General features: G+C 42.5%; 1 protein-coding gene across 9 annotated transcripts in view; it reads right to left on the reverse strand.

Annotated features, from left to right (window-relative positions):
* Positions 1-26,737, reverse strand: part of ZNF385B (zinc finger protein 385B) — a 298,102-nt gene that overhangs the window by 72,737 nt on the left and 198,628 nt on the right. For 8 of the 9 annotated variants that reach the window (XM_053269237.1, XM_053269243.1, XM_053269221.1 and 5 more), the window contains one exon: positions 2,839-2,949. In XM_053269237.1, coding sequence (XP_053125212.1) covers positions 2,839-2,949 — 111 coding nt within the window. Of the gene's footprint in view, positions 1-2,838; positions 2,950-13,494; positions 13,654-26,737 lie in introns of those variants that run through there. The other variant, XM_053269283.1, reaches the window with a different exon arrangement.

Consider the following 26,737-nt stretch of genomic DNA (forward strand, 5'->3'; position numbering starts at 1 on the left):
CGTATTCATAATGGGGATGTGAGTGTGAGTGCACTATATATTGTCAAGTGTGTTTGTGTGTGTATATCAGCGAGGGGTCCATTTTAAAATCTTGTCTCTGGGCCCCCTCCAACCTTGCTACGCCCCTGATTTAAATGGAATGTCCACTGGTGGACTCCCATTTTAATGAGGCTTTTCTCAAAAATTGATAACACCTGTGTGGTCCCTGCAAACTGAAAACAAAGTATTATTTATCCAATATACAACAAAGGTAATAGGCTGGAGCCTTCTAATTATGGTCCAAGCGGCCTCCTGGATGTATCCTCCAAATTATACACTTGACACGTTTTAAACAAGTTGGAGGATTGGGCAGATATCATGACATTGTTTCACCCAGAGCAGGCAGGCTTCCAAGCAGGCAGCACAATAGATCACTGTATCACTTTGAAGGCCTCGATCCAGAAATATGTTAACGGTCATTTTTAAAAAAACACCTTTATGTTGCATTTATTGACCTTTTGTCAGCTTTTGACTCTATTGATAGTTCTAGATTGTAGGAAAAGCTTAAGAGGAATGACATTGACAGCCTTTCTCAGGTTACTTATTGAACTGCACTCTAATTTCACAGCCAGAGAGAGAGTGGGCCAACCAGGATTGCTATTTGACTCCATTTTATTAAATAGAGGAGTCAAACAGGGCTATCTATTGGCTCCCTTTTTATTTAATTTTTATTAAATTAAGGCCATGGAGTCTCAGAAATTCTTCTCCCCCTCACTTAATGGGTGCAAAGTCTCAATCTTGATGTATGCTGATGTTATTAGTACTTTTTTTTTTTACATTTATATCCCACTCTTCCTCCAAGGAGCCCAGAGAGGTGTACTACATACTTAAGCTTCTCCTCACAACAACCCTGTGAAGTAGGTTAGGCTGAGAGAGAAGTGACTGGCCCAGAGTCACCCAGCAAATATCATGGCTGAATGGTGATTTGAACTCGGGTCTCCCCGGTCCTAGTCCAGCACTCTAACCACTACACCACATTGGCACTTATATCTTGTGTTGAGATCGGGCTTAGAAGAATGCTGGTCAGATTGGCTGATTACAGCAAAGAGGAGAAGTTGAGGATAAACTATGACAAAACAAAAGTGGTAGGTTTTTGGTACCAGTAGAACCAAACACAGATGGACAATAAACACTCAACAAATAGAGCAATGCCCCTCCTTTAAATATTTGGGTGTCTCCTTTCAGAAATCTTTATCTTGGTCAGTCCAGCTTAATGTAGCCTTAACTGTATGACATAGAGTGGGGATAAATTTTAAAATTCTTCTTCTCCAGAGGGGATCAATTAATAGCTCCTGCACTCAAAACATTTCAGGGCAAAGTAATTCCACAGCTTTTGTATGAGGCAGAGATTTGGCAGTGGAATATGAGAGTGAGTGAGAAATTGGAAATAGTCCAGAACAATTTCCTGAGAAAAATTCTGGGCCTTTCCCCGGGCACCCCTGCTGCGCATCTAAGAATGGAGGCTGGGTTGCCCTCAATCTCTGTTAGAGTCCATCTGATACTGCTAAAATATTTTAAGAAACTTGACAGACCATCTAGTTAAATCATGTTATTGGCATTACCAAGAGGGTAATTGGTGGGCTATCCCATATTCTAGAAATGTACTCTCTGCCTTCAACAGAGGAACTTAAGTCCTGGGATAGGGGAAAAAATCCTGATTGACAACTTGAGCAGAATACCAGCCAAGACACTGGTTTGATCCAACATTCAAAGTTCTCCCTATGCTATCCTCCCTTCAGAAAAACAGATCCACTTTGCAGTACCTACTCAACCTCACCAGTGCACCACCAAGGAAGGCATTTGCCAGTTTATGTTTTCAAACCATGCCCTTAGCATATCTTGAGTGTAGATTTCACAAAGTTCCCGTGGAAGTGCATCTCTGCCCCTGTGGCCAGGGAGGACATTAAATATTACGTCCTACACTGCTCCTTTTATGGAACAATAAGAGAAAACACACTAGATCAGATTACTGATAAATACATGGGTTCTGAAACAGAATGTTTTAATTACTTGCTGGCGGATGTTTCCTTATGTTAATTATCAAGCTGCCATTTTTTGCTTTATTGTCTTTTAAAATCAGGAAGAGAACTGCTAGCCCTGCTACACATCTGGCTAAGTTGTAGTTCCAGGACTAGCTCTCTTATCTGAGTTGTACCCATCAGAGTTGTAACTACAGCTAGCTATTTAGGATTATATCTCTTTTTATTTTCATGCATGTTGTTCAGCTAGGGGTTTTTTTAAACTGTCTTATTATGTTGTCTGTTTTTCTTTAAGCATGGTATTAGCTATTATGTTTTATTATGCTTTAATATGTGTGTTATGACCTGCGTGGTTACAAGAATAAATTTACTTACTTAGTCACTAGGCTTGCATTCCATAGCCTGACCCCACCTTTACCGTCTCCCTTCTCTATCTGTGTGTGTGTGTGTGTGTGTGTGTGTTCCTGCAAACTGATGAAGATATTTCAAATAGTCCATGAAAGTTTATGCTGAAATAAATTGGTTAGTTTTTCAGGTGCTACAAGACTCTTCATTGTTTCAAGCCATTCTGGTTATTAAATGTGAAACATTAACCTGGCAGTTGCAATGCAGCCTGATGAATCTAACCACCAACAGATATCAGAAGGTACTGTAGTGAGCTGTTGAATTTTTTTTTTTAAGGGTGTGTGTGTGGGTCCATTTGACATTTGTGAAGATTTTCTTACAAACTGATATGAATGTGCTTAAAAATGTGTTTTGACCACATGGACTCAGCAAACACAAGATGATACATACAGAAGACAGGATAGAAGATACTCACGTCAGAGTTAAAGCGAAGTTGACAGACATTACAAGAAATAACTTGCTTCTTCTTTGGAGGAAGTGACACGCCAAATGTATGGTTTATAACTGCTTTCTGCACTGGATCCATCTGGGGAGCAAATAACAACATATTCAAGTTACAGTTTCACAAGACTTCATGCAGTGAAAAAAGAAAAGCTGAATGTACTATTAGTTTCCTGAAAGCATTGTTCTTTGTTTTTAAAAAGTGCTTGAAATCTTAAGGAACAGCACAATACAAAACACGCCAAAATTGTTTAGCTGAAGATGACAAAAGGTATGCAAAAGACCAAAGATTATGGCATTGCAGAACTTTTCTTTTTCTTTGATCACTGAAAGGACTACTACCAGCAATGTATTAATTTAGTTACCAAACTCCTATCTAATACATTTATGCAAGAGACAGAAAAGCCCAAAAAGCTCAGACCTTCACCTTCTCACTTCTGCTGCTATTTCCCCTCATTTTACTGTGCACCTTTGAAAGAAAGAATGAAAAACACCTTTAACTGAAAAGGAAGGAGGAGGAAGAATGTGATGGCTCAATATGTGCAGGATGTTCTCAGATAATGGATCTAGCTTGTGACTGTTGCCAAACTGGTCTTGCTAAACGGGTCTGGATTGAAAGGGAAGGTGAGAGAAGTTTGGCAAACTGTGAAAAGTTGATAGGTGTAAATCAATCAACTGATAGGTGTCAAACAACCAACAAACCAATTCTCCAAAATCTATAATAGATCATTATTGTCCATTGGGTGGTCCAACTGTGAGTTAAAATTAAGTTACTGAAGATGAACTAGTGAAATACAGGAAGTAATCTTGAATATCTTCAAAGGTATACCTCTGGAGAAAGAGGGAGGGAATTACCAAACAAGACTTTTCCTGCTTCAGACCAAAAGATCCATTATATCTAGCTGTCACAGTCTGCCCGGTTTGAAGCTTTGCATGTCACTGCCCCTTGTAGGGCAGGTTTTTAATCCTGAACAAGCCCCACTCTGCAGGATCATCCACTGGCTCCCCCTGTAGCAGGAAGAGCAAAGAGGCGTCTTGTCTGAGGCAAGGCTTGTCTCCATATCAAGGTTTCTTTGCTTCTGCTCACTTTGCTTGGCTTGACCTCTGGCATGTTCCTGAGCTTCAGCTACCAGTTCAACCTGCAATTCCTGCCTGTCTGTTTGGCTTGACCTCTGATGTGTGTTTGGCCTCTGGTTATTGGATTAACCCTGATTCTTAACCATTTGCTTGGCTCAACGTGGGGCTGCCCTTGAATATTTGGAAACTTCAGTTGGTGCAGAAGCTGCTGCCCGGGTTCTCTCTGAAACTGCTTGCTTCGAGCATTTTACACCTATTTTGAAAGAGTTGCGCTGGCTGCCAATTTGTTTCCGGATCCAATTCAAGGTGCTGGTTATTGCCTTTAAAGCCCTTAATGGCTTGGGCCCTGGATACCTGAAGGACCACTTTCTCCCAAGAGTTCTGCCCACCCAACAAGGTCATCCGGGGGGCCTTTGCTGCATGTGTTGTCATTGAGAGAGGCTAAATGGTCATGCACGAGGGACCGGGCCTTCTCTGTTATTGCCCCCAGCCTCTGGAATGCTCTCCCAGTAAGTGTCTGCTCTTTGACATCTGTTGTTGCTTTTACAAAACAACTACAGACTTTTTTTTATTTGTTCAGGCCTATACCCCTTAGGGACTGGCAGGTTTCTCAGCTTTCCTGCTTCTGTTGATCTTTTGCATGTGTCTGTGTGTGTTATAATTTTTATTGTTTAACTGATTTCAAGGTTTTAAATGTGTGTGTGTTATTATGAAATTCTGTTGTATTTCAACTTTTGTAGACCACCCTGGAATGCCTTATGAAAGACGGTACAAAAACTGAATAATAAATTACATAAGTAAATAAGCCTTCAGTGTATTCCCAACCTCTGGCTACCAGTTTGATCCCTGAGCCCTTACTGGTATCCTGGCTCTGAGCCCTATGCCACCTAGCTACTGCTACCCCACATCAGTACCCAGCCAGATGCCTCTGGGAAGCTCACAAGCAGAGCAGAAAGGCGGTATTATTATTATTATTATTATTATTATTATTATTATTAAATTTTATATACTGCCTTTCAACAACAACAACAACAACAACTTCTATAGGTGGTTTACACAGCAAAATGAAGAGTCCCCAAAGAACTCAGAATCTAGACAGAAACACAAGGCAAACATCAACAACAACCCCTGGAAAGATGCTGTGCTGGGTTGAATAGGAACAGTTGTTCTCCCCCCCTGCTAAATTTAAGAGCGCCATCTCTTTAAAAATGCCACTTTGCCCAGCTAACAGAAGCAGCACACTCCTGTCATTTGTTTCCAGCACCTTATATTCAGAATCAGTGTAAACTGTCTCTCAATGGAGCCATGGTTCTGATCCCCCTCCCCACACTCTCCTGGCCGAATACAGAGCTCCCCCCTGCAGTCAGTGAGGCTGCAGAGAGGAGGGGTACAGCCACAGCAGCCAACAGCAACCGGAGTGAGGGAGAAGCTTCCTTCCTCAACTCCAGTTGGAAAAGCAGCCAGACTGCTGGCACCACAGAACTGGAGGTCATAAGAACATAAGAACAGCCCTGCTGGATCAGGCCCAAGGCCCATCTAGTCCAGCATCCTGTTTCACACAGTGGCCCACCAGGTGCAGGCAGGGAACCTCACTACAAACGGAAGGTTCCAACCAGAGTCTGGGGAGGAAAACCATGGGCCCGTTGGCTCTGGTAACTGCAGCCGCCCACATTTAGAGGCACAGAATTCGAAACCAGAGGCCGCTTCACCTCGGTTTCATGTTACACGCAAATGCGGACAATATCTATTGGTTGCTATAACCATATCTTTGTCAATAAACTTCTGGTGGTGTCTAGATATCTTTAGGAGAGCTGGTCTTGTGCTAGCAAGCAAGAATTGTCCCCTTAGCTAAGCAGGTTTGCTCTGGTTTGCATCTGAATGGAAGACATGTGTGAGCACTGTAAGATATTCTCCTCGGGGGATGGGGCTGCTCTTGGAAGAGCATCTGCATGGTCCCAAGTTCCCTCCCTGGCATCTCCAAGACAGGGCTGAGAGAGACTCCTGCCTGCAACCTTGGAGAAGCTGCTGCCAGTCTGTGCACACAATATTGAGCTTGATGGACCAATAGTCTGACTCAGTGTAGGGCAGCTTCCTATGTTCCTAGATTATCTATCAATAGATAGCTTCATATCTGCCTAAGTTATCTTTGTGTCTTGTGGGAGTGAACTCTGTAAGTTAATTACTGTGTGAAATAATTCTCTTTTGTCTACCTTGAATCACTCCCACTCGGTTTCACTGGGTGACCCTGAATGCTATGGTGAGAAGAAAAATAAAACACAGCTCTGTCTGCTCTCTCTAAATCATTCATGCAGTGGAGTAACTAGGGCATCAGGGCCTGTGTTCATCCCCGCCCACTAGTGGCTTGTACCGCCCCCCCCCCCCGTGGTGGCGAGCATCTTTTCTACTTTCACTGTGAGAGCAGTTCTACTGCTGCTTACACTGCACCCACACTGCCACCCACCATCCAGCTCAGAGGATGCTAGGAAGGAGGGAGGGACCCAGAACTGGGTCATCCTCCTTCCCAGCAGCCCCCAAGCTCAATGGCAAGTGGCAGGTAGCAAGTGGGGGCAGGAGCCGCTGGAGCAAGTGGGGGAGGAGAGGGAGTGGAAAGCAACACTCGGAGGGGTCTCGGGGTCTCACCCCACCCCCAGGCTCTGTTCACAGAATGTGGGATAGCTCTTCTCCTGCATTCATAATTTAATTTAATTATATTCTACCAAGTTTCTTCTACCCATACTCACTGCGGTGTGTTTTTTTAACACTAAAACCCCTCAGATGCTTTAACTTTTCCTTTTAGGGAAGGTGCTTCACTCTTGGTCCCAGGGGAAATGCAGTCGCGTTTCTCACACTCCACAAATTAATTGGGAAACTCATCCTTTGTGAGAGTGTTTATTTTAAAACAGGCACCTTCACACTTCTTTCATACTAGGAAAAACTGACTCATATTCCCCTAGGTCTTCTATTATAAAATCAACAAGTGATGCAATTCTGTAGAAAACATAGAGAATATTTTTAAAAAACCTTTGTGCTATTAGAAGATGTAACAGTCATAGTACAGGTGCTTAGGGTTGAAAATATATATATTTGAATTCCAACTAAAAGGTCAAAAATATTTAAATCCTTGGTCAGTGAAATGTTCCTTGGGAAAACATGTATTAAAGCAATAAACCTTGGCCATTGGAGAAGCTTTTTGAATACCTGTTACAGCCCATCCTAATGACAGATAGAAAATGGTCTGTTTTACAATGCACTAAGAGGCTCAAGTTACAGAAATAATGTGCTACAGCAAGCATTATTACAACTGTATTTCCTTGTTCACCGTTCATGAGGTACATGCTATAATAGTAGTAATAAGTAAGGACACAATCCAACCCGAATTAAGTGCTTCTGAGTCCTATTGATTTCAATGGAAGTGTTAACACATGTGCTTAAGGCTCTCCCATGGAAATTAATGGGGTAAAAATGGCTTAACTTTGTCTGGATCATGCTCTAAGCCAGTGGTTTCCACCTCCAGATGTTGCTGAACTACAATTCTCATCATCCCCAGCCACAATAAATTGTAGCTGGAGCTGGAGCTGGAGCTCCAACTGCAAATAAATTGGACTGGCAGTTCAGCAACATATGGAGTACCACAGGTTGGGAACCACTGCTCTAAACATTTATAGGGGCCATTCACACAATCAAAGGCTATGTTCTAGCCAGGTTTGGGAATTGGGACCTGTGTGTGCTCCCAATTTTTGGTTGTCTGGAAGCAAGTTAGGAGGAAAACCTGGGTAGCTTTTCCTCCTACCTTGCTTCCACACAATCACTTCTACCCCGGTTTTCCTCTCACCTTGCTTCCACACAACTGAAAAATGGGAGGACACACAGCTCCCGAACCGCAGGTCCAATGCACCGGGTTCTGTGGAACCGCGGGTCCAATGGATCCATGATTACGTGCCCCCTAACCCCTTCTGAATTTGGACATATTGGAGAGCAGTCTCTCTGCAGTCAGTGAGACTGCAGAGAGGAGGGAGAGCCAGCAGGCTTTCTTCTTTACTGAAGGACAACCCACATAACCAATCACACCAGAGCTTCCTGGGAGGCGGGATGGAGGAGCTTCCTCCCTCAACTCCAGTTCCATGGGAAGCAGCCTGTGGTTCTGAATTCAGACGTACTGCAGGCTGCCTGGAACCTTAGGTTGCAGTGACAAAACTCACTACAACCTGAGGGTTCAGATTGGAGTTCTAGATCTGAACCCTTGGTTTCATCACCACACGTAACCTGGGTAGCCCGCATTCGGGCATAACATCTACAGAATCACTGGCCCATTCAACTGCGGTTCCACTTTATGTGTGAATGCAGCTTTATTACCTTACACTGTAAAATAACTGAGCATTATTTGCCCCACATTACAGATTGGAGGCTTGAGGCTTGCCAAAGTCAAATGATTTCATGGTAATCCTGAGAACTGAACCAAGGATTCTCCGGCTGATTCACTTAATCACTATTGTACATGAGCGTGTCATTTTTAACTGTAATCTGTTTATTCAAAAATAAGTATCAGGTTCTAGCATAAATGGATAGTGAGGCATATATACGGATGATGTTTCCTAACATTGTCATGCGAAGGAGGTCCTGCCTCATCAAAGGTAATTTAATCACTGGATGACTAAGGGCCAAACTAGATGTGACTTTTAAAATGCAATTTGTTGTCATCGTCATCATACTCCTTCTTCTATAAATGGCAGCCATGGGGAACTCTTTGCATCTGCACTACAGTCCTGAAAAAAATCTCCCCATGCCACCATAGTGCTCCCTCCCAGGGCAAAAATCAGCTCTCTTTCTCATGGTGGTTAACTCACTCCAGCACACTGCAGTCTTGATCCAGGTGCCCCCCCCATCCTACAGCTATTTGCAAAACCAACCCCCCCCCCGCAACAAACCATGCAAGGGCAAACAACATGTTTATAGTCACATCTAGTTTGGCTCTGATATCTTAATTTTCCTGTTCGAATATTTCTGGATCTAAACTGGAACTTACAAGACGGAAAGCACATTTTCAAGGCTAAGCATGCCTTAATAAATGGAGGGAAGAAATAAGAAGCCAATAATTTCAAAATAAATAAATAAAAGAACTCGAATCGTCACAAATGGAAAGTTCTCTTATTATTTTGTCCACCTCTTCTGAAATCATCCCCCCAACCTGAAGACCCCCGCCATCCTCTAATAAGTCAAGACTTATAGAAGACAGTGTAAGAACATTATTGGAACCAGACCAGGGCTCATTTTAGTTTATGCCTAGAGACAGAAAGACTAAGAATGAAACATGAAACTAGACAAAACAATCCCTTTGTCCTTAAGGAGTTGTTTCAGAATGCAGACCCATTTCAGCAAAGGGAATATCACCAAATTCCCAATTGCCCACAACAAAAGCACCTGCTGAAGTCCATGCTTAGCATGGGCTCCACTGTCAGCTGTTGGAACCCCATGGGGTTAGCATTCCTTTTCCTAGCTGTCACCACGTGCTCACCCACTCTCTCCTTCTGGGTTATAGAGAAAGAAAACAAACAGTGGCAGGAATGAGGAAAAGAACCAGCTGCTTCTGCCACCACTTGCTCCTCTCATACGCTTTCTCTGAGTGGGGGTAGGGATTGGACCCAGAGGGAGAAGGTCAGTTACCAAGGAGTACTGAGAGTGGTGAGGAGTTGGTGGCCACTGGGAATTTGGTGAGGTTCCTATGCTGGCACATCTAGGAACTGAGACAATTCCTTAGGCCAGGGGTTATCAAACTTTAGTCCTCAGTTGTTGTTGGACTACAACTACCATCATCCCCAGCCACTATGGTCAAGAGACCACTGGAGATGATGGGATCTGTAGTCCAACCACATCTGGGGAGCCAGGTTTGAGAACGCCTGCCTTAGTTACAAAGACTGAGGGTTCCTTGCCTAAGCCCCCCAAACCTGGATCTACTATATAACCTCTTCTGTTTTAAGGGCCAGTTGATTTTTCTACTCTCTTGGATCTCTGGAGGCCTGTTAACTTTAGAGATAAGCTGTGATCATTCTTAGACTGCACCAGCCCTAAACTCCTGCTCCTCTGCTACTTCTACCGTATGTAGTTCCAGAAAGGCTACTTATTCTGACTCTTGCTCATCCCTTGGGATGCAACCCAGTGCTCCTGAATCACATGCTCTCTGTTCTTGTGAGGCCTCTCATGTTTGCTAGGATGTCTTCCTGGTGCTCTGACGGCGTCCTGTGGATGGAGTCAAGATGTCATTTAATTATCTCTCCTGAAGACAGCTCTGCTTGAGCCCTCTTTTCTCCATCACAACATCCACCTTTACATCTATCTGTTCACATTCCCGAAAACAAATCTCTGAAGGATGTATAGGCCTGCCCAATGTGATTCACCACAACACATAGTTGCTTAGCTCTGTCACACCTTAGTGGCTACTGCAGGCCCAAGAAAATCAAAGTGAAAGGGGAGCGACCTATCAAACATGAGCTCTGGGAGCAATACCCTGGTTATTATGGGGTGGGTTTATACCCCAGTTAATATGGGGTGCCCTTCCAATATCTCACTAGAAATCTGCCTGCTCCATGCATTATAATCCTGAATTACCTGACATACAGCTGACTGCAGATGCACTGGTGAAGAGATTTTATTTTATTTTATTTATTTAACATTTCTATCCCACTCTTCCTCCAAGGAGTCCAGGTTATGTGTACCCTCACAACAACCCTGTGAGGTAGGTTAGGCTGAGAGATACATGACTGGCCCAGAGTCACCCAGTGAGTTTCATGGCTGAATGGGGATTTGAACTCGGGTCTCCTAGGTCCTAGTCCAACACTCTAACCACTACACATGCATATGTAGCAAATACTACTGCATTTCATCCAATCATGTAATATAGGGACGTGCACAAAACAGAAAACCTGAACTGGACATGAGCAGAACCAGGTCCGGTCCGGTTTTGTGCACCTGAATCAGTCCTGGTTCAAATTCGAGCCCGGTTTGGGTGGTGGTGGTTCGAGGCCATACTGGTAAAGGGGAATCCAGTAAGGCTGGGGAACCAGGGGACTTAAAAAGAGTTGGGGTGGGAGGAAAGTAAAATATTACCTCAAATTTTACAGCAGTCACAAGGATGGTCAGAGGTGGTGGTGGGGCCCAATCTGGGCTTGATCGCTCCTGCGGGGGGGGGAGCCCTCACTGCCACCCCAACCACTCCCACAACTGCTGACAGTGGCAAATTTGAGGTAACATTTTACTTTCCTTCCACCCCAAATCTTTTTATTTAAGCCCCCTGGTCCCCTCCTTTACTGGTAAAGGGGAATCCTTACTGGATTCCCCTTTGCCAGTATGCGCTGAGCCAGTTTGAGCCAAACTGGGCCCAGTTCAGCTCAACCCGAACCCTGTTGAGCCAGCCAGTTCTATGTCAAGCCAGTTCGACGGCAAACCTGTTGGCACATCCCTGTGCAATATTGTCCCTGTGAATGTTGGGCCACAGTCAGTCACTGAAATTTCTGGCTAGCCAAAAGTGACAAAGATCTGTTTGAACTGTGCCACCATGGCATCAGCAATGATAGGGGATATCACAATTACCTCTAAGCATCTACCATAATTCTTAGCAATTCATCTCTCATTGGGCTTCAAAGTCAGCATGCAGTCAAACCCAAGATTTATCTAGCTACTCCCATGAGTGGATTGGTTTCCTGATAATGGGCACAGTGGCCCATTGTATGACCTGATCTAAGCTGTGCCTCATCTTTCTGTCTGGAATAACTTAATGGTCTTATGTAATTGAGTCAATACATGCTTTCTCAGTTCATAGTACATACAAGCATATATGAAACTGCCTTACACTGAGTTAGACTATTGATCCATCTAGCTTGCTCTGACTAGCAGTGGTTCTCAAGGGTTTCAACAGGGGTCTTTCCCAGTCCTATCTGTAGAAGCCAGGGACCAAACCTGGGACATCCTGCTTACAACTCATGTACTATACCACTGAGTGAATGATAAATGATAAATAACCATTCTGCTCTCCCATAAGGAGCCTGGGTCCTAGCTTCACCCATCTTTGAAAGATGAAAACCAGATTTTCCCTGGTCAGTCTTTCCACACCTATCCCATGATGAGTGGCAACTCCAAGTCTCTGAAGACACTCTTCTGCTGTCATTGGTGTGCTACTTAGTAAATCCACTAGTGGGATCTAATCTTCCATGTCTAGAGCTGATGAAGGGAGCAAAGCCAAACTACTGTATGCACCATGCTAGAATGTAGCCCACTTGCTTAGAAAGCAATGTCCCTTCCCTTGTACTTTCTCTCCATGGCATCTTTATGTTCTACCCTCTCTTTCCCCTTCTTTACAAAAATGTAAATGGAAAAGAGAATAGTGCTTGTGCCCCTAGTATAAGCCATTTTAGGTTGCCTCACAGCTCAGGTTTGGGTCATAGCCCACCAGATGAAGACCAATGTTGGCAATGTAATAAGAACAGATGTTATCTATACTCCACTGAAGTCAGTGACCCAGTTCCCCATAGATTCAAGTCTATTTATGCTTTTGTCTGCATCTAAGAGCTGCTTCACACATTACATTTGTCCTACATTGAAATAACCTCAATGAGTATGATCCTGTCAAAATTAAGCACTAAATTTTTTTACTAAAGAATCTGAAGGGAGAAGTTTGAGCACATGCTTCACTCCCTCATTGAAAACAATGAACTTAAAAGTACTTCTTTTAGACTGGATTGTGCGTTGTGTTAAAAAAACTATGTCTCTGAAGTGCAGTGTGACTGGTTTTTCTGAGGCAATTACATGATTCAAGCAATCAGTGAAATCAATAGAACTAGCTTCCATGTGAATTTGCTTTAAATTGAGAAACTGGCATACACGGCTATATCTGAATAACACCAAGTGTTCAGTTATTGTTATTTCAATAACTCTTCAGAATTAACTCTTCAGTTTTCAGAATCACTTCACTTCAAAATGACAGATAAAGAGAACTTCATAGCTAAAATGTGTTCTCTGGGGCGATTTTGTTGGCTTTTGTTATTAAAGTAAAATATTTTACTATCAGCGTGTAGCTTTGTAACAACGTCTTAATAATCATGAGCAGAATATATTTTCAATAGAAACTTCTTGCATACAGGAAGGAATCCTCTATTCCTATTCTTAGACTACACAGAAACGGCTACACCTTCACACCAACATTCATACAAAAAATTAAATATCACTTAGAGCAACAGTTTCTATTTTTTTTTAACGTGAGCCACTTAATAGAATCACTGCACACAAAAAATGTCCTAAGGCAAGTTACTAAATTTACAAATGCAAAAAGACATTTTTAAAAATCCAATAATAAATTCTAGCTCTAAAACACATCACAGTGTGTTAAATTTAGCATTTGCTGCTGCTGCTTCGAACATGCAATATAGTATACAAGTAATGCATACACCCTGCTGCACTTATGCAGCAAATTCTGTATTGGCAGGTAGCTTTTTAAACACACAGTTATTATTAATGTTAATGATTAGAGCTGCTAATAAGCAGATACTGCAGCGATGAAAAGTACCTGAACCATCTGAAGTGGCTGGGCACCAGGAAAGAGGAACGACAGAAAGAAACACTGCCGTCTGTAGAAGTGTTTGAAGACCCAGCAGCACTCCTCCTGAGATTTCTGGATAATAATCCACAGTCTTAACGTGAGGCAGTTGGTAGTTTAAATTAAAAAAGGCAACACCACAATGCAACACAGGCTGTGATGAAAATCTCCGTCTCTGAGAGCAAGCAGCAGCAGCAGGAGAAACTCGCACAAACAATACGGCTGATGGAGTCTCTGGAGGCTGAGCTCAGGACTCCAGTGGGAGCAACTGATGTTCTCTCCCAAACTGGAGAACTGAATGCAGTCTGCTCTTGACTAGAATCCAAGGAAGTGCAGCATTAACAATTAATACACTTTAAATATGTCACAAAGCAGGGTAGATTACACCTTGTTTGAATAGAACAACAGTGCCTGCCGACCAGAAGGTTGGTGCTGTGCTGTTAACTGATCTCGGATCCCTAAGTAAAATTAAACATGCCATGATGAATAATGGGGACAATTTGCTGATCTTGGTTGCTGTTTGCTGCTCAGAGAAACTCTGTAGATGGTCAGGTACTAACAGCGGCAGACTATTTTGCTGAAAATAAATTGCCAAGCATCTAGCCCAACGCTCGCTCTGTTTGGGCTTCCCTTTAGTTCCAGGCAAAACATACAATTAACAATGTGCCGTGCAGGCAAGTTCTACCAATACAGTGAGATTAAAGCAAATCTCAATTTAATTCTTTCTGTACACACATACCTGAAATGTAGGGATGGGCAAATTTCAGATTCAATTTGATTTCTTCTGTCCCATACTAATAAAAATAATCCTTCTGTATGTGAGACATTGTGAGCAACTAGTGCTAAAGTAATGTCAGAATTTCGAAATTATTTTCCCATCTCTTTGGTCTTAACTTTGATACGATTCTGAAGTTATATAAATATTTAAAATAACTTTAAATATATAATTAAAATGTCAAGTGGCATCCAGACTAATGTTGCCCTTGCATTAGAACATTGCCCATGTGCAGCAATTTCTGCTAAACTCCCAAGTTCCACTGCTGCCCCCAATCTATGCTCCTAAGAGTCTCCCAGCCCTCAGGGACATATTTTTGGGAGCCACCAGGGGCAGCAGAGGGAAGATAGAGCAGCAAAAATTGCAGCACGTGGGCAGCATTCTAATGAGAGGGCAAGGTCAGTCTGGATACTGCTTAGTTTGGTTTTTTATTTAAATGAATTTTACAAAAATTAAGTTTCATTTACAGTAATATTTAACTTTTGGAATCGTTAAAAATGAAAATTGAAATCATTACATACATGTCAACACTTACGTACACCTACAATCTTTTAAACTTGGAATTAACTACTATAAAATACACTGAACTGGAGGCTGCATTTCTAGGTAAAGAATTAACCATATCTGCTGTGGGACAGACAAGCGTTAAATAAATATGGCTTAATAGATCCTACACTGTGATTATTGACATAGGCTTGATCCTGCTTGGACTGGGATGAGCAAGTAATCTTGGGATCCAGCTCTTGGCTCTAGAAGGCAACATCTTGCACCTTCCTAGGAACTTTTACTAAGCCTACCTGGTGATCTCACTCCTGTTTTATATGCTTATTATTCATTATAATATCATCATTTAAAATAATTCATAATTAAATTAAATAATTTATTATTTTATAATCAAATAATTAATTATAGAATAAATTTATAATTAAAATTATATCCCACTCCTCCACAGCAATACTGCTTAGGGCAGCTCACAACAATAAAACCGCATAAAATTAAAACCAAAAACAGTAAAACAGATAAAACTTTAGGCATTATAAAATTAATAAACTGATTAAAATAGACCCAATTAAAAATTGAAAAATTCATCAGACTATACTCCTAAAAACCATTACAAAGTCTCTCTAAACAAATGAATTTAAAGATTTTTATTATTTTTTACAATTCTTATGCTTGAAGTACCCAAATTCTGCAAGTTGCTTGTTTTCGGATTATGAACATTTATGTTCTGTCTACCAGACAACATGGTTATATACTTCTGAAAGATTCTGGGCACAGTCTTCAAGTAAATGGTTTCATTCAACATCCTTACATGTACACACCTAAAGCCAATAATTGCCACTTTAAAAAAAACAAACACAGGACTCAATTTAGCTGAAGCTAGTCATGATTAATTTTTTCCAAATTGATTTGTATAGGCCGTAAGATTGGCTGACTTTAGCTGAAGCATTAATGCAAAAATTTGATTTAAATCAATTATTTAAATCAGCCCTGACTCTTCATGTTTTAAATCACCTTGATTTAAACCAATCCACTCTGCAACGTCCAATCAAACAATAAAACCTTCATCTTTCTATATTCTATGAACTCAACAGCACAGAAATACAGAGGCGTAACTAGGGAAAACGGCGCCCAGGGCAAGCACTGAAATGGCGCCCCCCCACCACGCGCCCCCCCGCCCCCCAACATACTACATTATACTTAGGTTTTTCCTCACAAGCGCCCGCCGCCGCCGCCAAGCCAGGCCACTGACTGGCTGCCAGGCGCCAGCAAAGCAATGGGGGGGGGGGCCGCAGGCGGCGAGGAAGGGACCGCTCGTGGGGAAGGGAGCACCGACGCACTCCCTTGACTGCTGCAGCGCTGCTGCACTGAGCAGGAAACATTTGTATTAACAAAAAATTTAAAAAAATTTGGTCATGGCGGCGCCCCCCCACGTGACCAGAAAAGATGGCGCCCGGGGCACGTGCCCCCCCTGCCCCCCCTATAGTTACGCCTCTGCAGAAATACAACCATTTCTGAGACTGAGGATATCCATTCTTCTTATGTGTTCATATTATGAATAAGAACCAGAGGATTTCCAACTTCTGTTTTCAAATTTGTGGTTTTTCCTTGTTTTCCTCCTATTAATATTTAAGCATTATGTGATAATTTGCCACAAAAGATTGAAAGGAGTCAAACTGATGGACACTCAATTCAAATAAGAATGAGCTCACTATGACTGGCAGTTCTTGTGACTTCTCTAGTCTCAACACAATCTCCAAGAGTGTTCTCCTGACTGGTGTAACCAACACACAGAGTCAGTACAGCACAGTCACACAGAGAGTTAATATTTTTAATTAATTCAAGGACAAGGGATGCCAGGGAGTTTTCTTAGCATAATTTCTTAGCATAAGCTGTTGTTAAATAGGATGATATTTATGTCAAGTATTGTTAACTTCCACAAGTCCTTGGGACTAGGCAAGCAAATTCCAAACAAAGAGCTAATAGTTACAACTTTATGTTCCAAGAGGCTCAAAATCAGGATAAGAGGGTTCATATCAGTTCAGTTCAGTTCAGTTCAAAGTTTATTACGGTCTATGACCAGCACAAGGGGAAAAAATACAATTGAAATAAAAATATAAATAACAATTAGGAAGATAACAAGTCAACAGTCTAACCCACCAACAATATTATAACTAAAAGGTTATAGGGCAGCACTAGAATTATTAATTAAAAATTGATGCAATCTTCGAGCTGCCGCACAAAAGCTCGCCACTTTCCGAGTAATGGCAGGAATACTGTCCTCAAGCAGGAAAGCCACTTGTTGACTAGGCAAATTTCCTGGGAAACGAGCCAGCAATTGAGATATTAATTCTAGACGTAAGTCCCTATAAAAGGAGCAATGAAGCAAAACATGTTCGATTGATTCAACTTCCCCATCACCACAGGGGCATAGACGCTCCGCATAAGGAGTCCCACTGTAGCAACCTTCATGAACAGCAGAGGGAAGGGATCTACATCTGGCCTGTGTAAAAGACAACCTATATCTGGGGATGTCTAATTGTTGCAGATAAGATAAAGGAGCAGCAGCTCTAAGAAATTTAGATTGAATTCTCTCCGCCTCCTGAAAGCTAGATAAGGGCCCTAGCTGCGCACCATATGTAAGCTGAGCAAGAGATTTGGTAGGAAAAAGTTTAATGGCAGAGGGTGTAAAATGCCCCCCTTACTCCAGAAAAACCTGAGAATAGCAGACGCACTCCTTTGAGCATTCTGGGACACATAGGTAGCATGTGGCTTTCTAGAGCCTGAAGCATGGAAGAGGACCCCCAAATAGTTGAAGGTAGAAACTTGCTGAATAGGGTGGTCATCAGTTTTCCAATTATGATGTTTAGGGGTTTTTTTTTACCAAGGGCCATAATCTTTGTTTTAGCATAATTAATTTCAAGACGATTTTCTTTACAATAGGAGGCCAATACCTCCAGGGGGGTTCATATCCAAGGCACTAGCTCCTATACATATGGCATCAATCACTAGCAATCTATGTACCAGATAGAAGCTATGCAGATGAGCAAATGCTGTACACAAAGGGAGGGACATACTGGCTAAATATCCTTTAAACATGACACTGAGTAATGCACAATGGCCTATGTTTCACATGCCCAGTACTGTCTTTGAATTGGCTTGCAGAAACATTGCATCACACATATTTGTTAGCTACATCTACTGTGGTGTTACATCACAGAATACAGGAGAAATTATTTTATCAGATGTGGTTCTAAACTATGGTTTATTATTAAAAGGATGAGCCTTGGGCTTGCACACTCCTTCCTATTCTCTCTCCTTCCTCCCCTAATGTGCAGTGATGACAGCCTTCCTTCTTGGTTTAGCAGCAAACCAACAAAAGCAGGATTCCAAATCAGGATCAAATTGTGATTTAGAATCCTGGTTTATAGGTAAACTACTACTACAACAAGAACAAATATTTATATACTGCACTTCAACCAAAGTTCTCAAAGCGGTTTACACAGATATAAACAAACAAACAAACAAACAAACAAACAAACAAGAAAGATGGCACCCTGTCCTCACAGGGCTCACAATTTAAAAAGAAACATAAAGGTAGACACCAGCAACAGCCACTGGAGGAATGCTGAGCTGGGGTCGGATAGGGCCAGTTGCTCTCCCTCTGCTAAATAAAGAGAATCACCACTTTTTAAAAGGTGCCTCTTTGCTCAATTAGCTGGGGTAGTTCTGGGCTGGTTCTGGAGATATGCTTGTTGGCCCTCTCAGTCGCATGGGGGGAAGAGCATGCAAGTTTCCCTCCATCTGTCATCCCATCAGTGCCTAACTGTGACAGGGATAGTTTGTTCACACAATTAGGCTGCATTGGGATGCCATGCTGGATGGGGGAAAATGTGCATGCCCACACAACTAGGTTGTACTAGGGGACGTATAATCAAAATGGCCACTATGGTTAGCAGAGTTTGCCACACTATTTACATTCAGAACCTTCATGGTTTCTTCAAACCAAATCATGGCTTGCCACACTCTAAATTCAGAACCTTCTATTCTTTACACAGAGAAGGAGACAAAGGTCTGTGTGAGCCTGAGGCTTATGCTTGCATGTTCCGGTAATGGTAAACCATGGATTGACAGTTTGCCTGAATAGTCCTGACAAATTTTCTACTGAAGGAAGCACTTCCCACAGTCAAGTGGGAAGGGCTACCTTATTATGCGGAGAGGAAGCCCAAAAGGGCTGACCTCCCCACAGACGATGATCAAATGGAACTCCCCAAGTGGGCGGATTGCCTGCCCAGATGAGCAAAGGCTTCGCTCAGGTGCTCCTCCTGCGCCGGGCTGCATCTCATCTGGCAGCTCTGGGGGTCTGGCGAAGGGAAGAGCAGCTGCGCAGTGCCCCACCCCCCCGCAGAGCCCCAGTAATGCAGCACGGTGCATTCCTGGGGTACCCCTCCCCCCTCCCTGAGTGTGTCCACTACGGTTGTAAGCAGTTGCAGCAGACACACAATCAAAAAAAATGGGGTTTTTTGTACACACTCAGTTTTTTGGGGGGGGCATTTAAGTGGGCTTGCTACCGGGAGCCGCAAGGCTCCCGTTGCAGCACACCACCAGGCGAAAAGGGGCTGGGCTCCCTAGCCTGGTTTCGGCTGCTTGTGAGAATTGCCTCAAGGGACCAAAAAGGGGTTGGGACCTGGATTACTTGTATTTGAGGCAGAAAAGAATTCTGCTTCCCACGGAAGGTAGGGTGTCTAATGTGTTTAACACAGAGGCTTGCTTTGGAACTGTTCACACAATACAGGTCAATTCACATACCCACACACTCCCATATAAGTGCCTCATGATCGCTTTCTGTTGCAAATACAAGTTGCACTTTCATGGACACTCATAAAGGACCATGCATATGTGACCCAAGAGGGATATAATTGTTGTTGTTGTTTTAATCCCTGTAGGGGGGGAAAAAGACATAGAACATCAGCAGGTGTTAGGTGCTTAAAGAGTTTAATAATGGATTTCTGTAAGTCACTGAAATATTACAGTGATGCCATTTGGTATATCTTAATAGAACAGGCACCTGGAGGACTAGGAATAAGCACACCTGGAAGATTCTTAAATAGCATTTTGGTGATCAAAAGCAACTCCAAAGGTACTCATTGCTGATATAGTGTAAAACAGGAGCTGTAACAGCTTAACTCCCCAGACTTTAGGCTCTCAGTGAACATGATGACTGCAGAATACCCATGAGGATACAACCTATTTGGAGAGCTTTTTACTGGCACTAAGTATGTATTACATTCTGTCTAGGAGTTCTGGAACAACATACATCAGTAACTGCGTTTTTACATGTAACAAACATTAAAGCTGCTAGTATCTAGCAATCAATCAAAGCCACACACAAAAAGGTAACAATTAAGCTTTATTCTACCTATTTTTAAGCTACTTTGTCTCACCAGCCCCAGGTTAGAACGGACACCATCCCCTTGCTGGTGCCAGCCCCACTCACCCCTTTCTTCCCATGGCTGGGCTGCCCTCATTTCCCAAAGCTAGTCCCTCTTGGTTTGTAGGCTGGAGGCAAGGCAGCATGGACAGAGCAAGCATCCAGCAGTGGTCTCTCTTCATTGCTGGTATTGCTGGGGCATCAGTGCCATGCTGATGCTGCAGCAGCACACTCACACTTTCGTTCTCTCTCCCCTTCAGCAACTATCTGGTTGGCTGCTGAAGTGGGGAGAGAATGAGAGCATGTGAGCAAGCTGCTGCTGGTACTTGTGGTAATAGTTGTGTCCATAGTTCAGGGCCACTAGGTGGCACTGTGTGGGTATTGGAAACGGAAGATTATCGTTCGTTTCTGTTTCACCTCATCATGGTGTCCAGGCTCTTTGTGATCTCCACAGTGCTGACACGGCAGTGGCGCCGGTGATGAGGAAAAGCCCCCGCTGGATGCAAGCTCTGCCTACAATACCAAGCAGCAGCACCCACCCCAAAGTGAGGCTTGCCTGGTGGCAAGGAGGACAAGGGGTGGCATCAGAGGCTGGACAGTGATGAGGAAAATGCACAGGGAGGGCAGCAACAATGGAGGTGAGACAGGGTGGCAGCACCGGGCAGGTGAAGAGACACCTGCAGGATTGATTGGGGTGGGGTGTCAGCACTTGCTGCCCCAGGGTGCACTTAGGCCATCACCACCTTGCCGCGTGTGGGAGCCACCCTGGCATCGTGTGGTACCTCTGTTTGTTTTCTATTCTGGTGAACTTAGGCATTGGTTTTCTGCAAAAATGGGGGATCTGTCATATCTGCAAGCTTGGATGTTACAGGACAGAGGAAATCCAGTGGGATCTTCTCACACTTTGCAGTAAACATTCACAGTATCATACACATCAGTAACGTGATAGAGTTTAATGCCATCATCTCTGCTTTAATGCCAAAAGTGACTTGTAGGAAAATATGTGATGATTTCCTGTAACATCCATCTCAAATATTTTTCTCCCCTACCTTTTTTTTACATGGAACCCTATGATTTGGAGTTCAGCTAAGATCTTGATACAGGTACCTGATGCTATGCATTACAGTGGCTCTCATCATCTCCACACAGCATCAGACATAGGAACATAGGAAGCTGCCATATACTGAGTCAGACCATTGGTCTATCTAGCTCAGTATTGTCTTCACAGACTGGCAGTGGCTTCTTCAAGGTTGCAGGCAGGAATCTCTCTAAAAACAGACTTGGGAAGAACTAACCTCGGGTTTGAGCTATAGAACCTCTTTTCGAGGTCCCAGAAAGAAACCTTCAAGGAAACGGGACGGAACAGGTGGCCTCATACTAGGGAATTGGAACATTCCCCTTCTCATAATCAGGTTAGTAAACCTATATGTCATTTATGCAATGCTCTTGCATAGGAATAGGGAGGGAAGATGCGACCAAGAGGTTCACGTGGATGAGATAGTAAATCTCTTCTGGAAAAGTTTGTATGGTTATGTGCAAAAAGACAAGTGTATCTCTTCTAAACAGCAATGGGAAAATTGTGGAAATGGACATTGGACGTAACCCCCCCGATTACCTGATGTGCCTTGTAATCCCCCATCCCCGAGTTACAGTACTGCCTGCATATACTTTATAACCCTGTGGGTCTCCAAATCCTTGTGTGTAAATCTTTGTAGATATATGATGTACAAACAACTACTTTGTATATAAATGTGCTTTGGCAATGTACTGTATGCTTTGGTAGTTTGTTGGTTCAATAAAAAAATCTTGTCCTATAAATTTTTTTTTTTAAAAATCTTGTCCTATCCTGGAGAAGCCAGGGAGGGAACTTGAAGCCTTCTGCTCTCACCAGAGCAGCTCCATCCCCTGAGGGGAATATCTCACAGTGCTCACACATCAAGTCTCCTTTTCATATGCAACCAGAGCAGAACCTGCTTAGCTAAGCAGACAAGTCATGCTTGCTACCACAAGACCAGCTCTCCTCTCCGTCACAGAATAGACAAGGAGCAAACGTTTTATCTCCTATAATAAACCTATTTTCCTCATATACTACTTGACATCTAGGAACACATCTTTTCTTATATCTGTTACTGAAAGATGCATTTCCGTTTCGTTTCTGGACCCAATTAAAGGGGCTAGTTTTAACCTTTAAAGCCCTAAATGGCCAGGTTTCCTGAGGGAGCACCTTGCCCATATGTCCCTACCTGAAACTTAAGATCTTCTCCAGAGGCCTTCCTCTGGGTGCCCCTGCCAAACAAGTTGAGGTGGGTGGCTACCAGGGAGAGGGCCTTTTCAGTGGTTGCACCCCATTTATGGAATAGCCTCCCCAGTGAGGTTCGCCTGGTTTCATTGATCTTTTAGATGCCACTCAGGCTTGTTCACTCAGGCCTTTTAAAATTTATATTTTTAAAAGAATTGTGATCTGACTGTAATTGAATTTTTTTTAAAAAATTAAATTGTCTTTGTATTGTATTTTGTATTTTCTCCCAATCCCCTTTTTAGGTTTCTTATGATTTAATGTGTGTTTTTATCTCAAGTTCTAATTTGTCCAGAGGACAAATTGTTATGGGGTGGCTAACAAACAAAGTTGTTCATTTTATCATCATCACCACTATCATTAGACCCAAGAGAGGCATTTATTGCTCCAGATTGAAAAACATCCAGATCTCTCTCTATATCTCTTTTTCTCTCTCTCCCTTAGTGTATCTTTCAATTTTATCCCACCATACTTCATCCATAAACACAGTTGTATCCCATTTTATGGGATAAGGACAAGTCCCCAGCAACTCCATGTCTCGTGAGCCGAGCAGGCCAAGAGAGATTCTGGAAGCAAACTACTAGCAAAAGGCTGTCTGGGTAAGAGGAGTACCTGCAGTGCAAAAGTCACAAAGCGAGCAATTCATTGTGTGCTCTAACTGGTCTTTCAGAAAAGAAATGAGAATAAGACACAAAAATGTGCATTTTCCATCTTGCTATCCTTTTTCCTACTGTGTGTAATGTTTGTTCTGTTTTGTCTGAAAGAGAGAAACTAGTTCAGGCAGTGACAAAAGAACTTAAATGGTAAGGCTGCCAGGTAAATGTAAAGTTCATTCTCCCACAGTTATGGGATAATAGAGTCCACACGGTGTTCTCAGTTTCTAAGCAAATACAATTCATAGTGCAATGCCGCCAGTCTGTTGCTCAGAGTCACAGAGTGCACCCTGAATCCCTAATGTTGGCTCAGAGAGTGCAACATGCACTTTCCTCTCTAAAAGACAGAGAGAGAATATGCTTGGTGTTGAACAGCATGGAATCTGGCTTTTAGAAAATCTGATATATTGTGTGTTTGGTGGTTTTTTGTGTTTTTTTAAAAAAAGGTTTTCATCTCCATCAGGGCTGTAGAGACAGTGGCTGACATTCTGCACAGTGAAACCTTGGAGTTAGCAAGCCACCAGGGCTGCTGTGCATGTATAAGGCAGCCCAGGGGCTGTTGTGGAGGTGGGCTGTGTTGCTAAATTCCTTAAAGCAGCAGTGGGCACTTCTGCAGCACTGTTTCTACTAGAAACAAAGGAAGTAGCATGCAAGTGCCAATGTGTTGTTTTAAGGAGTTTCGCGACAGCCTGCCTCTACAGCAGCCCCAATGAATTGCGAATGCTGAGGTTTCACTGTGTGGAATGTCAACCAGTCTCCAAAATCTGCAGGTCAGTGAGGTCACATATATATGCTAAAGCTTCAGAAATCAAAGAGGCAATTGGGCATGAGATCCAGTAGGCTGAGTCTGAGAGTTCCCAACCCTGCACAAGATAGTTTAGTACTTGAGGTGGACTATCCAAATGATTTTTTACCAGCCTTCTGGAGTAAAAACATAATACATTAAATGATTTTTCTGCCCTTTAATGCCATTCAAAATTTGCCATTTGAAGCAAATCCACTCCCTTTAATAGAAGAGCTAGTTTGGTCATGACTACCTCTCAGTTCTTCACTCTAGCCCCATCCTTGCTGCTTCTGCTTCCCACCCAGGACCAAACCTCTCCCCGCTTGTTGTTAATATTGGTATGGAAAGTGGAACAGAGCCCTCTTCTAAACTGAACATTCTTTGAATGTTCTATCTGAACATAGCTTTTCTAATATTGGTGGGAAATGCAAAATCAGACTTAAAGTGTCACTTGTGGAAAAAAGCTAAACCCACACACACTTACTGTCTCTAAATATAATCTGAAAGCCGGTGAGGAGGTGGGTAGAGGAGGGGCTTGTGGCTTCCAACTGAAGTTACAAAAACCACAGAATTATTGCCCCATAGGCTGATTACAGAAGCCCAGTTCTGTCCCCCACAGTTTGGCTGCACTAACATGGATTTTGCTATACTATGGCATAACAAAAACATTTAAACTATCCAGTCATTATAACACTTTATGTTGTCTTTATGTTCAGTGGAAAGGAAGCTTATGGCAGACATGGACTCTGGTACAGACTATTCAGAGATTAAGCCAGAAATCCCTAAATGCCAATTCTTAATGGGCTAACATCCTTTCCCTATAAAATGAAATAGAGCGGGGGTGGGGGGAGGGAGTTAAAGCCTAACTACAAAATGTCAGACACAAAGAAACCAAGACTCCAAGGTACACATCTAAACCTAAAGACAGCAGGAACTTTCATACTGCATCATGGGAATGTGTGCTTCCTTCTCATAAAATCAATTATTAATGTTTTATCAACAAATCCATTAAACAACATCTTTTGAAAAAAAAAATATGGTAAAAGTTAATTTTGGAGGAAAAATCAATGACAGGCAGCTCCTTGAAGCTTAAACAAAGAAAACTGGTCTAGATCAGAAATGGAGGAGATTAAAGATTAAAGACCAGCAGAGCAGTTCCATGTAACAAAGACATTGCTCCACATATCCTCCCAGGTAATGGGGGAGGAACCATCTACAGCTCGTTGTGATACGTTTGCACGTCACTCTGTAGATAAAGCCGATTGCATCCATGCTGATTTGGACTCCAGGTTTTGGAAATTCTGGCAGATGTGCCTCAGGTACTGTCTGGTCCTATTCTGTTGGATTCTTTTCAGTTAGTGCAGCCTGAGAATATGGACAAGATCCTGGGCAGTGTGCAGGCAATGTCATGTGCTCCAGACCCTTGCGCTTCATGCTTAATAAAATCTGACAGGGAGGGTACAGGTAGATGGTTAGAGGCCATAATCAGTGCTTCACTAAGGGAGGGTAAGATAGAACCATGCCTCAAGGAGGTGATTGTAAGACGATTGTTTAAAAAAAAAAACCCCTTCCTTGATTTATGGCAAAATCCAGCAATGCTTGAGGTAGGAAAAAGAAGCCAAGAAACTTTGTACTCCCTAGACTGTCACCCACATTTAAAATATGTGGCATATACTTATTATCAGATTCTCAGATTCAGCTGCTTTGAAATGAACATATTAATATTTAAAGGTTTTACTTATTCTTGTTTTCAAGACTGGAATGCTATTCTATCATCTTTCTACACCACTTTGTACTGGAACATAAGGTTTGTCAGCAGAATTTATTTACAAGTAATATGGGAAACTCTTCTGTTTTCTCTCACACATACAAACCCAGAGTGTAAAAAAAAAGCCTTGCAAAAGCAATAGCTGGCATTGGTTCAAACATCCACGGTCTGGCGATGCTGATAATACAGAGGTCTTTTTATTTCTTGAAATTACTGTGACAACGATAATGTTTTGCATGTCTTGGAACTATCATGTATGAGCAAACTGTATTTACTCACTGGACAGCATTATCCACAAAATGACCTGAATCACTCTTCTTGCTATTGCTATGAGCTTGTTATTTACACAGTGAGTCCCTGCTGAATTGTCTGAACATGGCAATACTAGTTCTGCAAACATGCAATATCTTGGTTTTACGTCATGTGTAATATAAGTTTATATGAAAATTCTCTGAACCATGCTGTTGTAAGAGATTTAAACGCTATTTAGAATCCATTTTAAAAGCATAAAGAAAATGAATTATAAAAACGAAAGTTTTAAGAGTGGAATATTTCTTTGTGAACTTAAAAATTCCTAAAATAGCCAAGCAATGCAAGAGGTGTTTTTTGTTTTGTTTTTCTGGAAATGCCATTTACTAAAATTATTACAGCAAACAAAAGTGGCTGACATCCTAACAATGCACCAATGCAACAGGAGAAGCACCTGTTAAACTAGAAGTTCAACTAATTCAGCTCCACTGCTGGCTTAGTGTGCAGGTACATTTTTATGACCCCCCCTTCCCCAGGATGTGCTTTGTGCCACCTGAAAATATGTCCCTGAGGATTGCGCAGCCCTCGGGGACATATTTTTGGGTGATCCAGATGGCTTCTGCAAAAGTTGAGGTTGTTGAAATTCCTGCTGCCCCCTGCAACACGCACAGTAGCACTAGAGCAGCATTTGTTTCCAGAAGAACCGGCACAACCCCGCACTTCTCCCATTGCTCTGGTGCTTAATTAGTCAGGATG

Source organism: Hemicordylus capensis, chromosome 1 (genome assembly GCF_027244095.1).
Source record: "Hemicordylus capensis ecotype Gifberg chromosome 1, rHemCap1.1.pri, whole genome shotgun sequence".
NCBI classification, from domain to species: domain Eukaryota; kingdom Metazoa; phylum Chordata; class Lepidosauria; order Squamata; family Cordylidae; genus Hemicordylus; species Hemicordylus capensis.